Source organism: Oxyura jamaicensis, chromosome 2 (assembly GCF_011077185.1).
Source record: "Oxyura jamaicensis isolate SHBP4307 breed ruddy duck chromosome 2, BPBGC_Ojam_1.0, whole genome shotgun sequence".
Classification (NCBI taxonomy): domain Eukaryota; kingdom Metazoa; phylum Chordata; class Aves; order Anseriformes; family Anatidae; genus Oxyura; species Oxyura jamaicensis.
Window position 1 is genome coordinate 28760221 of NC_048894.1, and position 14868 is coordinate 28775088.

Here is a 14868-nt window from a genome sequence, read left to right on the forward strand (position 1 = left end):
ATTACAGTTATTCCTTCAAGGGAAAATACATGGCTACCCTTTCTTATGACCATTTTCAATCAAGGAACTAAATCTGGTTTCTCAGCCTGTGTCAGATAATCACACTGCAGCAATGACTTGGCCAGTTTTTCTCACTTATGGCCAGAAACCCATAGACTTTTTACATGTGGTCCTTGCTCTGTATTCTTGCTTTCTTATTTTGATGTCATGTTACTACAATGTGCTTCGTATAGGAATGAACTGTAAACCATATGTGAAAACGGCAACAAGCACATATATACCATCATCAGTAAAACAGCGTTTCTTATCAACAGTGAATGATCCCAGCTCTTTGTCAGTGAATGTTCTATGTCTACCAGTGAATTCTTAAGTTATCACTGAACTGTGAATCTTTGAGTCACTTGGACACTATCCATCTCAAAGGCTGCTTCTGTCCTCCTTTCAGTGACGGAACTGTGATTTGCATGCATATCCAGAGTGTATCCCTTTTAACTTGAGACCTGAAACTGGAATTGCCCTGTAACACCCCAAAATTAACCTTGAGAGCCTAGTAATCATTTCACATTTTTGCCAGCTTTGCCAGCTTTGCTGGAGCAGTGATGCTAAACATAGTCTTAATTCGATGACATTTTTGATGAACAGAGGCACTGGATATACCACATATTAGGATGCTTGCATAGACAGAGATGGCTAGTGACTTAGGAATATGAAGTAATTGTCCTTTAAAATGCTCCACTGAAATTTTACGTACCCTTCTTGGCCTGAGGGTCATCACAGCTTTCATAGGTGCATGGTCCCCAGGCTGACCAAGCTGAGGTCTCACACTCTATAGGACATGGGATATGGCACAGCTGGGAGGTGCTGGGAAGAGGTCCTGTACACAGATTACGGTCAACCGGCCTTGAGGCTGTCAAAACAAAGTCAACACATTCCTCACATATCACCAGTCATGATATTCTGCTCTAAATTGACAGATCCATCCTTAATTTGGAAAGGCTGCTATCTCATCATTTTAATCCGATGAAGTGATAGCAAAATGCCTGCCTTGAAAAAATAAAACAGAAGTCAGTTAACTCTCTGCATGAACAGAGCCAAATCCAATTACGTGGAATCAGGAAGACTGTAGCAGCACCCTCTTGGACCTAGTTCTTTCATTTAATGGACAGATTATGTTACAATGGTTGTTCACAATGCTGTGTAAATTGATGTCCTGCTGTCTCATTGAGTATGTCTTCACTGAAGAAACTGAACAAAAGCTGTATAAATCCCTTTGCTCCTATATGATATTATAACTTCAAAAGCATGGTTAATGAATATTTAGATTATTTTTAAACTATAACTTGAAACAGTTAAACTGAAGATAATTTTTTTTTTTTACTCTACAGACCTTCAAGTGCACACTCAGCAATAAGATTTGTGCAATAGCATTTTCATTTCAAGAAAGGCTTTGTTTTACACAAACATGTTTGCATATAACATATATATGCAATATACATATAAATAAAACTCTGCACGAAATAACTGACTTTTCATGAAAGTATTATTAGTCTATAAAGACCTCTGTGAAGGCAGATTATTCTGTTTTTTTAAAAATGTGTAAAGGCTTGTAACAGACCCATACCACCCTGCTTCTTTCATATTTTAAAGGCCTCTCGTTTCAATTCCTGGGTTACACAAACAATTGGACACCTCTGTAAGGTGCCAGGTGAAGTCACAGAACTCTAAACTGAAGTGTACCATTTATTACAAACAAGATTTTAATCCTCTTTCAAAATACAGAATTTAGCAAGATAGTAAGCTAAGCAGAGAATGTCTACTAGAATGCAAAGTGATGTTTGTCATGTTTTCTCTGGCTGACTGAGGAAAAACGTAATTCCTAAACATAAAACACTTTCATCCTACTCCCTAAGGACTTCTCTACAGAAAAGCAACCTCAGTAATTTTCTGCCACACCTACAAATAAGTCTCTTGATGGAAACAGTTCTGTGATTGAACATATTCTAAAATGAGCTGCTACTCAAATGAGGCAAGGTTGACAAAATAACAAATATAATTTGAAATTAAACATCAAGTTGTTGAAGTATCTGTAGATGTGTGTCTCTTTCCATTCAGACTTTCTAAAAAGATGATCTTTCCAGTTACAGAAAAAGCACTTGATTTTTAAGGGTAGAAGGGAATGAAAAATCATCAGTATACTTAATCTAGTTTCCTGTCTTGCCTCCTTTGGCACAGATGGCAAATACTCATTAAACATTACTGCCTCCAGCTCACCAATCTCTTAACACAAAATAACAGAGGAAAAATTATTCCAACATTTGCATAATGCTACGTTGGAACGGAACTTTATGACAGAACATTGAATTTTACAATAAGTTTGACGTGCACACCTAACATGCACGATAATCAACACAGTATGCATATCTCCTGTAGAACATGGATATAAATAAACATAACTTGCCAGTAATTGAGTTTACAGTGAATAGTTTCTAAGAAAATAAAATAAAAAATAAAAAAGTAAGTAATTGCTAACCGTACTTTTTAACTTTGATTTAATCAGGAAATTGCCCAAGTGAGACAGTTGAAATTAAGGGTCAATTACACCCCTGAGACACAGTCTTGCTTCATGGAACAAGGAAAAGCATTCAGAATAATGCCTTACTTCATCTCCAGTGTGCATCAGGATAAAGCACTTACCATCACACTAGTTCACGGGATGGCACTCAGAAAAACAACAAAGCCCTTTTGTCAGGAAGCTTAAAATAACAGATTTTCATATCACAGATGTTCCATATCTCAGCCAGACTTTTTTTTAAAGAGTCTGCAAAAAGAAGATGCTACTGTGCTACTGTAGCAATCCATTTAGCTTCAACCAATTTTGTGACAGTTGTATTCGTCCAAAATATGAGGAATTGTGACTGTTTAAAGAGACTAACTTATGCAAGAAGGATATTATTTCAACTAAGAATACTACTACAAATTTTTGTAGGTATTTGTCCAGTAAGAATTCTAGGTCTTGTCAGCAAACATTGTTAATTAAACATTTCTTGAAGACACATGCTGACAATATCTGCCTTTTCCACCACTCATAGAGTGTAGGAGGAGCAAGAAGTCCTCCAGGGACAGGTAAGTTGTATCAATAAATCTCTCAAAATGCTGAAATATTTTTGAAATCTTGGGTTTCTGCACATCAGTGATGTCCAAAGGTCTGACACAAGGTCTGTTATGTGTTGTTTTTAAAACATATTTGGTCAACAGTGAGACATTAATGTTATTTTAGTATAAACAAGCTCAGATTTTGCTGCTTAGTGTGCAGCAAAGATGCTTTCAGAGAAGATGATGCTGGATGCAGAAATTTACAGTTTAAACTCTTGTCTTATCCCTGTCCTTTCATATTCTTTTGTGTAAGGTATAGAAATTTTCTTTATTCCTTGGCCATGATTCTGAATGCTGATTAGATTGTGTGTAATGCTACAAGCTCTGCGTAGAATTTGATCAAATTTGGCCAAAATAGAATGAAAAGTGAATTTTGAAAATTACTTTTTCTTCTTCAACATAACTAAGAAATTAGACTTAAAAAACTGGGAGAAACTAAAAAACAAAACATTTTTTTTGGTTTATTCTTAAGTCAGTTGGCCTATTCCTAAAGCATGCTATCAGCTCCAGTTTTCTGGTAGGGAATAAATTACAGTCTCCATGACACAGACAAGGAGAACCACCTCTGGGCTCTCCAGTGCTGGAATAGGCCCCTAACCAAAAGCAGAGTGAAAAAACTAGGATATTCAGACCCCACGACTACATTTTAAAAACAACTGAAAAAAAAAAAAACAACAACAACAACAAAAAAAAACAGTTCTGTTCTTAAGCTTTTGCTACATTTTTCAAGTTCTCAACCTCACCATTCTTCTCCAGGAACCATCAATAGAACAGTGGCCCAGTGGCACTGATGACCAGGCTGGAGAGACAGAAAATCTGTGACTATATCAGCATAAGGAGACACAACTTCATTTTCCTCTTTCTGGTCTGCACTGCTTACACAGCAATCAACAGAAGGAAATCTCTCTAGCTAAAGTGCTATCACTCCAAAAAAGTGAGAAAAACCCAACCTTAAAACACATTATGATCAGCAATGAAAGAACACATATTCTTCCTTTTTTTCCAAAAGTGCTGAATGCTGTCTTCAAAATACTGGAGGTGATTCAGGACCTGATCCTCTACCACTCACACAATTCCATCTATGTAACCTCTTCCTCTGTGTTTAACTGGACAGATGTATAATGTTTGCAGATGTATAATCAATTTCTACTCATAAAGGTACTGTCCTTCCTTTTTCTACAGTGTGAATTTTAAAGGTACTTGGAAAAAGATGACACAGTCCATTTCACAGGCTTGTTGTGAGAGAAGCTTCATGACTAAACCAGTTAAATGGACAGGTGAAGAGATGGAATAATAAAGTTAGTGGCAAGTAGATGGCAGAATGACAATGGCCTCTAGGAGTCTTGATTATCACCTGTCTAATTACTTCACCCTGCACTCCAGTCACTTCCTTAACCCTACATTTATAAATTCTGATAGGTGATAATATAGATTGGAATACTTTAGGGAATTGTGGTTAAAGCAAGTCTTAAAAGGTAACGTTCTTACTGGAGCCTTAGCTTGGTGTTTTAATTCCACAAAAAGATAAGAAATATCAATGAAGTAATTCCCAAGTGGCTGTGGGTACATCAGTCCCTAGCTGAAATGGTTCAGGAGTGAATGCAGGGTAGTTTTGAGCTTCCTAGCTGGTTAATGAACTTCATTAGTTTAAGTTCAGGCCTGTCACTTTCAAATTGCTCTTAATTTTTCTGAGAATGCACAAATTCATTAAACTATCTTAAATGTACATAAACATGTCAATTATATACATAAAGCCAATATAGGTCCCCCAAAAGGGACGTTATTGCCTTCTTGGAACACTTTTGATTGAAAGGCCAGGTCAGAAGCCTTCATTTACCTACCTGTTATTTCAAAAGTGATCGATAGCAGAGGTGCAGCACTAGCCTTCGACTTGCTCTGTGACTGAATTTCTGAAATAGCAGGGAAACGCCATCATGAGTATGCAAAAATAGATGTCTTAAAAGCAGCCTTACTGAGACAGAATTACCTACCACCAGCAAACTGCACTGAAATGAAGGCGTTTCCGCATGGCTAATGCTGGTAGGTGTCTCCCTGGCTTTGATGCATTCTCAAATTACCCTAGTGTTCAAATTGTGTCATTTCAAGAGCTTTGCTTGTTTCACAGAAGTGAGTGCTGGAGCAGCTCTGGCCTGCTCTGAATCTGAGGTGTGAGGAGAGCAGGGAGGAGGAGAGAAGCAGTGCCTCTTCTCTTAACCCTGTCCCCTCATACAGAAACACCCCAAATCTGCTTTTTAAGCAAAGACCCACTTTGCCCTGAGTTTGAGCTCTTGAAAAATTGTTCTCATGTTTATGCATCCAAAGACTAGTTACATTTTAATCAGCTTTTGGGGGCCTGCAGAGATTACCTCTGGATGGGCTCTGCGCCTTCCTGTCACACTCTGATAAGGGCCGATTTCACACCCGCCTAAGCCGGCATGCATCCCAGCATATCCAAATCCTAATCACCATACTGAACAGTAAGCTGCCTTGGATTTCATTGTTACCTCTCTTTAGCTGAGAGTTTTAACTCCTTTACTCTGAGGCAGGGGCATCTAAACTTTGTTCCGCAGAGGCGATTTACTAAAAGCCTCTGGACGTTTTCATGTATATTAGATGAAGTAGCTGGAAAACTCCTTCTTTAATAAATACAGACGTGGAGTTCTACTGGTCTACTGGAGTTCTACTGGTCTACTGGTTCTACTGGTCCAAAGACTCATGCTGAAAGGGCTGTTGGTGGTAATACCACTGACTGTTGGAGAGTGCCTTTAACCCCCAGCAGAAACCTCACTAGCTCACCCCTTGCTCAACTCTGCTCTAGATGCTGCTTAATACATGTCTCTTGTAAGGATGCCCCTTTTCCTTGAGAATGTGGCAGTACTTCTTTCTTTCCTTTTTTTTTTTTTTTTTAAATACTCTTTTGTGTTTGTAGAAAACAGCTATAGAATAGGATAGATAAAACAACTAATGAGCTAAATGCACTTAGCTTAAGTCCCTGTGGTTTCTAAATTTATAGTGATGTGTCATTATGCAGAAGTAACATAAAATACTCAAGTTTTCTTCAGAAATTATATTACTAAACTAATTAAATAATATTTCTCCTAAACTGTTCTCTTTTCTTACAAAGTTCTACAAGATGCAACAGTGACAAAGAATAATCACTTCTCTCTTTCAGTTTGGAAAACAAACCCATGAAATTATATTGGCCTAAGGTCCTCAAAGTGACTTAAGAACTTGACCAAATTAAGAAAAGAATAATCAGATTCTTAAGAATGAAATGTAGTCACATTTTTACACATTTCTATATTGTGTTTACGTTCCATAATTGACATATTCCATCTGCACATCAAACCTCATGTGTACCTCATCCAGCTCAAGGACACACTGGAAATTTACAGTAGATGAAGGAACCAAAACTAGGATTCCTGACCTACATTCCGATGTGTTTGCTTATTGAGAGACGTCCTTCACATAAGACAATAATTTTCAGTAAATATTAAGGGAAAGTAATTAATAGCTAGGAGTCAATATTTCCAGCACAGAGAATGACATCTCTGCTCCTGCAATTAAATATTTTCTTTTGAACTAGCTTTTGTTTAAGCTTGGATAATAGTAACCTGTAACATAACAAGGCACTCATGACAGAAGACAATGACTGTCAAGGAGCACTGGAATGCTGAAGTGCTCTGATTTCGCACTAATTCAATTGCAAGCAAATCAAATTTACCTTCTTTTTCCTTGAGGGTATTTAAATAGGAGAGGAGATTTTCATTAGCTTGCACACAGTAGATTTCCCGGGTTTGAATGCCACCTCCACACAGTGCTGTCTGATTTCCTCGCCTTTTATCCTGTTGGCTGAGTAGAGGATCAACACGGCATTCTGTCCACTCTGTGGTCCGCCAGCCATACCTGGATCAAATTGGGTGAATTAGGTTTTCAAAAATGAAGCCCTTTCACATGATGTTGTTATACAAGCCAAAATGCCTTAATATCTTTATGTATTCTACAAAAGGCCTGATTTCCAGAGTTGCTTGCACGCAGATGCATTGCTTGATGTTTTATGCGGGTGGAAACATTTCCTCAGTTATTTGACTTTTGAAATCATGACTTGTTGGGAAGATCTTTCCTGTTCAGTTCCTGAAACATACTGCACATATAAATATTTTATTGGAGGGAATAAAAACTTTATATACAGAAAGATACAGATTTGTGTTCAGATAAGCCTACTGTAATGATAGTGACTCTCGACATTTGTTTCCAGGTTGACAGTTTATATGAAACAAAACCAAAAAATCAAAGAAATGTGCATGCTGAGAAACATAAGAGCCAGAAAAAAAAGAGAGTGAAAACTAAAAACACCAAGCTAACTCCAAAAAACAAAACCAAGAGTCTCTAATTCATTTTTGATAAAAGAGACAGAAGTTTCTCCTGAATATCAAGGTAAAAATATAATTGTATTTTTTTATTATTATTATTATCATTACAGAAATCATTTCAGTAAGTTCCTTTTTCACTGTCAAGAGGAAGATGGTTTCTCTGCAGTGCTGAAGCATCCCTGCTGGGTGAATGATGACTGATGAGAAGCTGTGAGCTTTCTAATCAGTGAGTGCACAGGAAAGAAGATCTGTGACTCTGAGTTAAAATCCCAATCAGGATTATGAACCACAAGAAATGCCACAGAATTCTTTACCCAACAAGCACTTTAAAGATAAATCAAGTGAACTGCTTCCCAATGTGGCTTGGAGATGGGTAAAGATGACATTTCAACTCTTAAATGAAAAATATGTACCGCAGTCAAAGATGCAGATGTGAAATGGCTTAACATCAAATGACATTTCCCCAAACCCTCTTGCTAGTCTGATAAAAGAAAAAGCACAGTTGGGACTTCAATATTAATCTTGATTAGTTGATAAGGATTACAGCACTCTCTTGAATTTGAAGTGCCTGCTGTCATTTCTCCTAAACTTTAAACACGTTATTTTATTTACTTTATTTTATTTATTATTTTTATTTACGACCGCTTTTCATGTGGGGCCCAGTCCTGCTTTTATTGTGCTCAGAAGAATCTTACTAAAAAGTCTAGCTTCTAAACGGATATTTATCAGCCCTTTCCTATGTTAAGCATTTTGTCTACCAACAGAATACTTCAGAAAATGATACTGGCAGAAATATTGTGTAGAGAAGATCACTGACAAATTAATACAATTAATTTATTATGTTCTTGTCTCTGCCTGTGTACATTATCTTTTATAAGTGAACACTAATGAAAAAATAAGTATTTGTTATTTTTTCCTGTACTTGAAGAAAGACGTAATTTCACAGTAATAGCTACAATTTACAGACTTTGGGCTTTTAAGGAGAGTACTGAATATGCAGAGGATATAAAAATCAAGCCTATTATTTCTACAATACCTTAATAATGATTTGGTTGATATTACCAGCCCTGTATGCCTAATTGAAATTATTCATTTTAGTATAGTGTGAACTGAAATGAACCAACTTACGTAATGCATGGTGCTACACCATCTCCTTGAGAAATGCATTGCTCCGTTTCTTCTAATTGCGGGCATTCACTTTCACTGCCAATAGGGAGCTGTTTAATGGTCCGTGATCTTGTACGATTCCCTTTAGGGGTTGTCATGTCAAAGCAGGTTTTGGAGCAGGGGGTCCATTCTGACCACTCTGACACCTGGCACTCCTTTGTGATCACACAAGACTGGAACGTAATTGGCAACTTTTCTTGCTTGCAAAAGCTGTAGTAAGAGAGCATTACAATTTTAAGTGCACATGCACAGACAAACCTGAACTCCTACAGAAAAATGCTGTTCATTGCAACAAGCAAAGTCACTAAATATTTGTAAAGCTCTTAAGTTCCAGTCCACATGTATATGATCTCAGAAAGTCAGGCAAGATGGCTTTTGATTAAACTGACTCAAAACAGACACATACGATTTGCTATCATTAGAAATGACCAGCGTTGCCATATCTGTGATCAATATTAAAGTATAAATCTTCTATATATGTATGAAGTATGAAAGAGAAAATAAATGTTGTCATCACTTTATTTTTAGGTATACTCACAATTATTTTTCTTAGAACATAAAGGAAGTGAAGGATCAATAACAAGAGATGTCTACACAATGATTTTGGAAGAGAATCAAGCAGTCAATGTCATCTCATTTCCAGACTATTAATTGTTTAAAAATGCAGTGTCATATATATTGAATACTTAGACGTTACCACTTTGCTTTGTTTACAGCTGTTGCCACAGTAATGTCTCATGGTCTAAAAGGGGCACAAACTCTCCGGTAAAATAGAGCCTTCTCTGCTACAGTGAAACCATTGCCTTAATTTCCTGTTCCTTGGTGAAGGCTGTCATTTCATTTACAATCGCCACCTGATTGCTTCATTCACATATTAACATAGGTTGTCAGCAAGATTCTCTCCTAAATGCCTCTGCATTTTTAAATGTTATGTTCTAACTGACTTATTTCTGCTTTAGAGCTTGATTCACAATAGGACAATGAGCAATAGAGAAGTTAAAATACAATTAAACTGATCATAACCTTACCTCCTTAATTATAGTTACATCATGTCTGTTTTGCAATAAAATTCTGGCTTCTAAAGTAGTTAGACAGGAAAAAGATTTATCTGCACTGCAGATGGCATAATGAAATGCTCAGTTCAGTACCATCCCTACAAAGAATACCACGAAGACTTTTTGCTGTTGTTTTAATAGAAATATAAAACTATTCTGTTGCTATATCAAACTTTGCTGTACACATATCCAACATCATGTTGCACTGCTAACAGAATTTCATAATATTAGAATTAGAGATACTTGGTGGGACTAACAGGAGATCAGTTAAAAAAGGTATGTGGAAGGACCTGTATACACAGTTGCCAGAGCACTTCTACATCTTGCTAACAGATGGACATAGTGGTTTGGAAATAGTGTCAGCAGGTTCAGAAAGGGGCTAGACAAATTTGTGCATAATATATGGATACTAAAATGACTAGACGTGTATATACTTGCCACCATCCCTAATACATTAACTTTGAATACTGAGGAATACTAAGGGAAAGGACTTAGAGATTAGGCAGTTTTGCTAGCAGGGGGGCTGTGAGCAGAGCCCAGCAGCTGTCCCATGTCAGGTCAGAGCCAGCTCCAGTGGGACCACTGCTGGCCAGAGCCAAGGCAGGGAGCAACACTGGTTGGGCCTCCGGGAGAGCAGAGTTAAGAAAGGGAAAAAAAAAGAAAAAAAAAAAAAAAGAAAAAAAAAAGTGTGCAATAAGAGCTGAGGAGTGAGAACCTTTTTTTTGCCTTCATCTAGTCTTCATCTAGTCTCATCTGGCATAGGACTATAATAACGACTGATACATTCAATATAGCAATTTCTGAATTTCTTCCAAAACGTAAAGAAAGACTTATTTATCCCATATAATCTATACCTCATGGATTCTAACATGAACGGTATTTGCAAATCCTTCTGGGGAACATGATATATCACCTCCTTCCAAGTTTATTTCCAGTGTAACTCCCATGAGAGCAGATAAAACCAATTGCTTTACTCATATTGAGACAGGTCGAGTTTAATTATAGACACATCTTGCCAGGGAACATGCACAAAATTGCCACTAGAAAGGAGCAATCATGAGAAGTAAAGATCAATTAATGATGTGTAATTTTCTGTGGACTTTGCATCTACTTCAAATCATCTTTGGGAGAGGTGTTACACGATGAAGACTAATTTTCATTATCAGAAATTGTTTTACTAGAACAAAAAAATAATAAAAATTATCTTTCTTCACTGAAGCAAACTGCCCCAAACTCTGAAGTTGTCTCTGGCTGCAATTCCTACATGGCTTCATGCAAAGATTATATCCTTCCCTGAAAAGGGTAACCTCCAATGCAACCAGGAAAAGGCTCTTCACTGAGAGGGTGGTCAGGCAGTGGGACAGGTTCTCCAGAGAAGTGGTCATGACACCAAGCCCACTGGATTTCAGGAAGTGTTGGGCAATGCTCTCAAACACATGGTCTGATTTTTGGGTGGTCCTTTGTGGAACCAGTAGTTGGACTTGATGATCCTTGCGTATCCCTTCCAACTCAGGATATCCTGTAATTATATGACTACATGACTACATGTAATTATATGACTACATTAAGGCCAGACTTGTAAACTTATGATATTTATAAATTTGTGAACGATATAGGCACATGCTGATCGATTACTTTAGATCCCAGGCACTTTACAGATTCCAAGAGCAATCATTCACAAAAATTAAAAATAGGCATTACTGCAACTTTAGATTAAAAAAAAATCATTTCATAGATCCCTAAAATGTAACTGTTACATGTGCAAAAAGACCATCTGAAGTTTCTCACTTTCAGTACTCCTGTATTTCTGAAAGCCATGATGCTGACATCCACCTGTTGATAATGATGCAAAATGTTTTTTTTTTAATCTACACCTGGAGTCATTCACAAGTCTCAGTTGAAAATTTATTGTCAGAGGCATGAAATCCAACAAGCTAGCACCCTCTACTTCATGCTCTTTTTATTTATTTTTTTTATTAAAAAGTTGTTGTTGATATAGTTCATATAATTAGAATGAACATTTTTCCTTATTCATTTTTATATCCCATGTGCAAGTATGGAGAAGACCCAAACAGAATTGTACTATGTTACTGTCTCCACTGCTCATTTCTGTTTCTTGATAGAAGAAAAACAATAGTTAAAGCATGCATCATTTCCAATATTCACCTGTCAAAAGAATCAACTCAAAATGAAACATAAAATGACTAAGTTTTTCATTTCTTTTAACAAGAACATAAATATTACTAGAGAGACAAATGAGGCAAAGTGAGCTGTGAAATGGATATTCATTTTCTTGTATGCTTAACACTATGCACTATTTGCAGTATTACATAAATACTGTCAAGTAACTGACATTGTAAGTGACCAGCAATCAATCTCCTTACTATTATATATATTGTCAAAGTATTTTAAAGAAAGGGCAGAGACAGTTACAAAGAAATATCATACAAGTAAATTAGCTGTTGTTTATTCTTTCAACTCTTAGTTTTCTTTGAACTAACCAGAGAAATTGTGAGAGCTAACTGCAAACGACCATTATCAAATGGCCATATTATTACTTTCCCATTAAAAGCAACTGAAGAAGACCATACTGGATTTCAAGACCTGTAACAGTTAGTGTTTCATTCTAGATCAAGTGGCAACTAAAGATGCATTATATCTTAACTTCCAGTATCACCAATCCCTCTAAACAAGACCCGGGTAAAACTCTTTAGTTAAATAAATGATAAGGCAAATCACACTAAAATCTCTTTGGAGATAATGGAGTAGCTTCCAAAACAGATTACAAGTCCTTTTCCCCACCACCACATTTCCCTGTCCAAAGTACATATTACCTGTTACTACACTAGTCTACGCTTAATCTCACATTGCATGTCTACATATCTCCTGTTCCTAGGCAGACTGGGAACAATGAATCTGATGTTCCAGAAGTCCCCTCAGTTTTCTCAAAGATTTTTTTCTACTTCTTTTCTGACTCTTGACACCTTCAAAAGATTTGCAAAAGACTTTCAAACTTTTTTTCTCTTTACCAAGAGAAATAGATCTTTCCCATAATTGCAGATAAATATATATAGACATTCAAAATTAAAATTATTAATTCTCTATTACATAAAAACAATGAAAGATAAAAGTGCCATTTTAAAAGTTCAGCATATGTAATATATTCGCTTAGAAGGTTGGTAATGTTTCCTTTAAATGTCTGATCCATAACATTGCATAGATACATTGAGACCTGGGAATTTCTTTACCACACAAGATAGTGTCTTCTTCTGGTTCTGGTATCTAAGCATACAGATGTGATCCACACCAAAAATAATTTAAAGCATAGCTTCATTTCATGTAAATAACTCTGCACTTTCAAATGGATTTACGCATCTGATTGGTTACCCAAAATTGAATGAATCTTCTGACAAAAGTAAAAGCATGTGGGCAGATAACAGAACAGAAGATGTAAATCTCTCTATAAAAACGATCCAACATGACCAGGTAAGAAAAGAATGATAGCTAATAACTATCAGAACAGAAAGCATAGCAATCCTATGCTATGATGGTGCAATGGTTTCTGAAAAGAGAAATTCCCAGATAAAAAGCTGAGATCATTTAAATGCAGGAAGGCTTCTCTGCTTCAAGCCACCCCCAAAACAAAACTTTTATATGGATACAAAAAGTCTTGAAATTCTAAACTGTTATTTAACTAAAAAAGTTTTAAACAGGCAAAAAGATAATTTAAATAAGCAAAACTATGTTTTGGATAGTTTATATTTATCTTTGTAATATCATCCAAACCACTAGAAGTTCTGCATCAACCGCCTCCATCCTCTATGAACTTTCAGTAATATCTAAGTAACACTATACACAAAGTTAGCCATTCAAAACGTGCAGGGAGTGCACAAGCCAGTCCTCACTATCAACCCATACACCGCAGCCCATATTGTTGCTTTAGAAGCTCTGAGAAAAGTACAAGTTGCATCCAAATTCAACAAAGTCAACAGGGCAGACTGGATATAAGAAGCGGTGATATATGGAAACTTGTAAAGTCTGCAGGAACTTGCTCCCAATACAATGAGCGCATAATAAGGACACTGTCCTTAGTGTCTGTCTATTGGCAGGGGAGGGAGCATTACGCTATTTGAAATAAGGATGTTCTTTGAGAAAGTTCTGCTTAAGACAAAACAAAAGAATAATGGGGAACTGAAGTTTAAGGAATATATATATAAACAGGTAGATATATATATATAGATATATAAATATAAACAGGCATATATATATAGATATGTATGTAAACAGGTAGATGACAGTGTGGAAAGAAAAGGCAATCCCAAGGAGATGCCACAGGGGTCAAATGAGTTTTATTGTTATTAAGCCAACATTAAAACCATTCCTGACCTCAAAGATTTTGATAGTTCAAAAAGCAAAATACAGGACATAATTACTGCCCAACCTCTTTTGGAGATATGCGGTCAGGAATTTGCGTTTACTCACGTTTCATAGCCTCACTTTTGCTCCTTGCAGAAATAAATAAAATCTAAATATTGCTTTGGATAGCTTTTGAACCCCATGGGGATTTCAAAGTAATTCAGGGGATAATTGAGACTATGGACACAGAGAATGAATCTTAAGACATAAGCCTGGAGCAAATAGTACTATAGTACCTGTGTACTAACGTGCAAGCTGCTGGTTGAAAGCACTCTCTTCACTGAGCTTTTAAATGTGTGATAAATTCTAAGAGATTTTCTACTTTATCAGATTTTTCCTCCATATCAAGTTAGACTGATAATTGGAAAGAAGAGTTAATGAGAAAAGACAAATAGCAGCATGAGAATGACTGCATGGTTCTAAACAATGATCCATGCCGTATGATACCTGCTTTGGCAGTAGCCAGTCGTGAGCAAAAATGGAAAGAAAGTATTCCATTACATGCCTCCCTGTTTTCCAGCTAACTGGCTTAAAGACTTCCCAAACACAAGTTATATCTTTGCACTGAGAAACCCTTCATAGAGACTGTGAAGTATAGTTTCCAAAGACTGTACTTGTAAATGTAACTTCACAATGAAGAAATAAAACATACCACATTGCTCATTAGCATCACAACCTAAAAAAGTCTGGACTTAGACTGCTGG

At 36.5% G+C, this 14868-nt stretch overlaps 1 protein-coding gene across 6 annotated transcripts in view; it reads right to left on the reverse strand.

Annotated features, from left to right (window-relative positions):
- The window catches only part of THSD7A (thrombospondin type 1 domain containing 7A), a 271309-nt gene that overhangs the window by 97980 nt on the left and 158461 nt on the right, over positions 1–14868 (reverse strand). For 5 of the 6 annotated variants that reach the window (XM_035319521.1, XM_035319519.1, XM_035319517.1 and 2 more), the window contains exons 5-8: positions 8655–8903; positions 6878–7059; positions 4995–5063; positions 752–907 (exon numbers count right to left, since the gene is read on the reverse strand). In XM_035319521.1, coding sequence (XP_035175412.1) covers positions 752–907; positions 4995–5063; positions 6878–7059; positions 8655–8903 — 656 coding nt within the window. The remainder of the gene's footprint in view (positions 1–751; positions 908–4994; positions 5064–6877; positions 7060–8654; positions 8904–14868) is intronic. The other variant, XM_035319518.1, reaches the window with a different exon arrangement.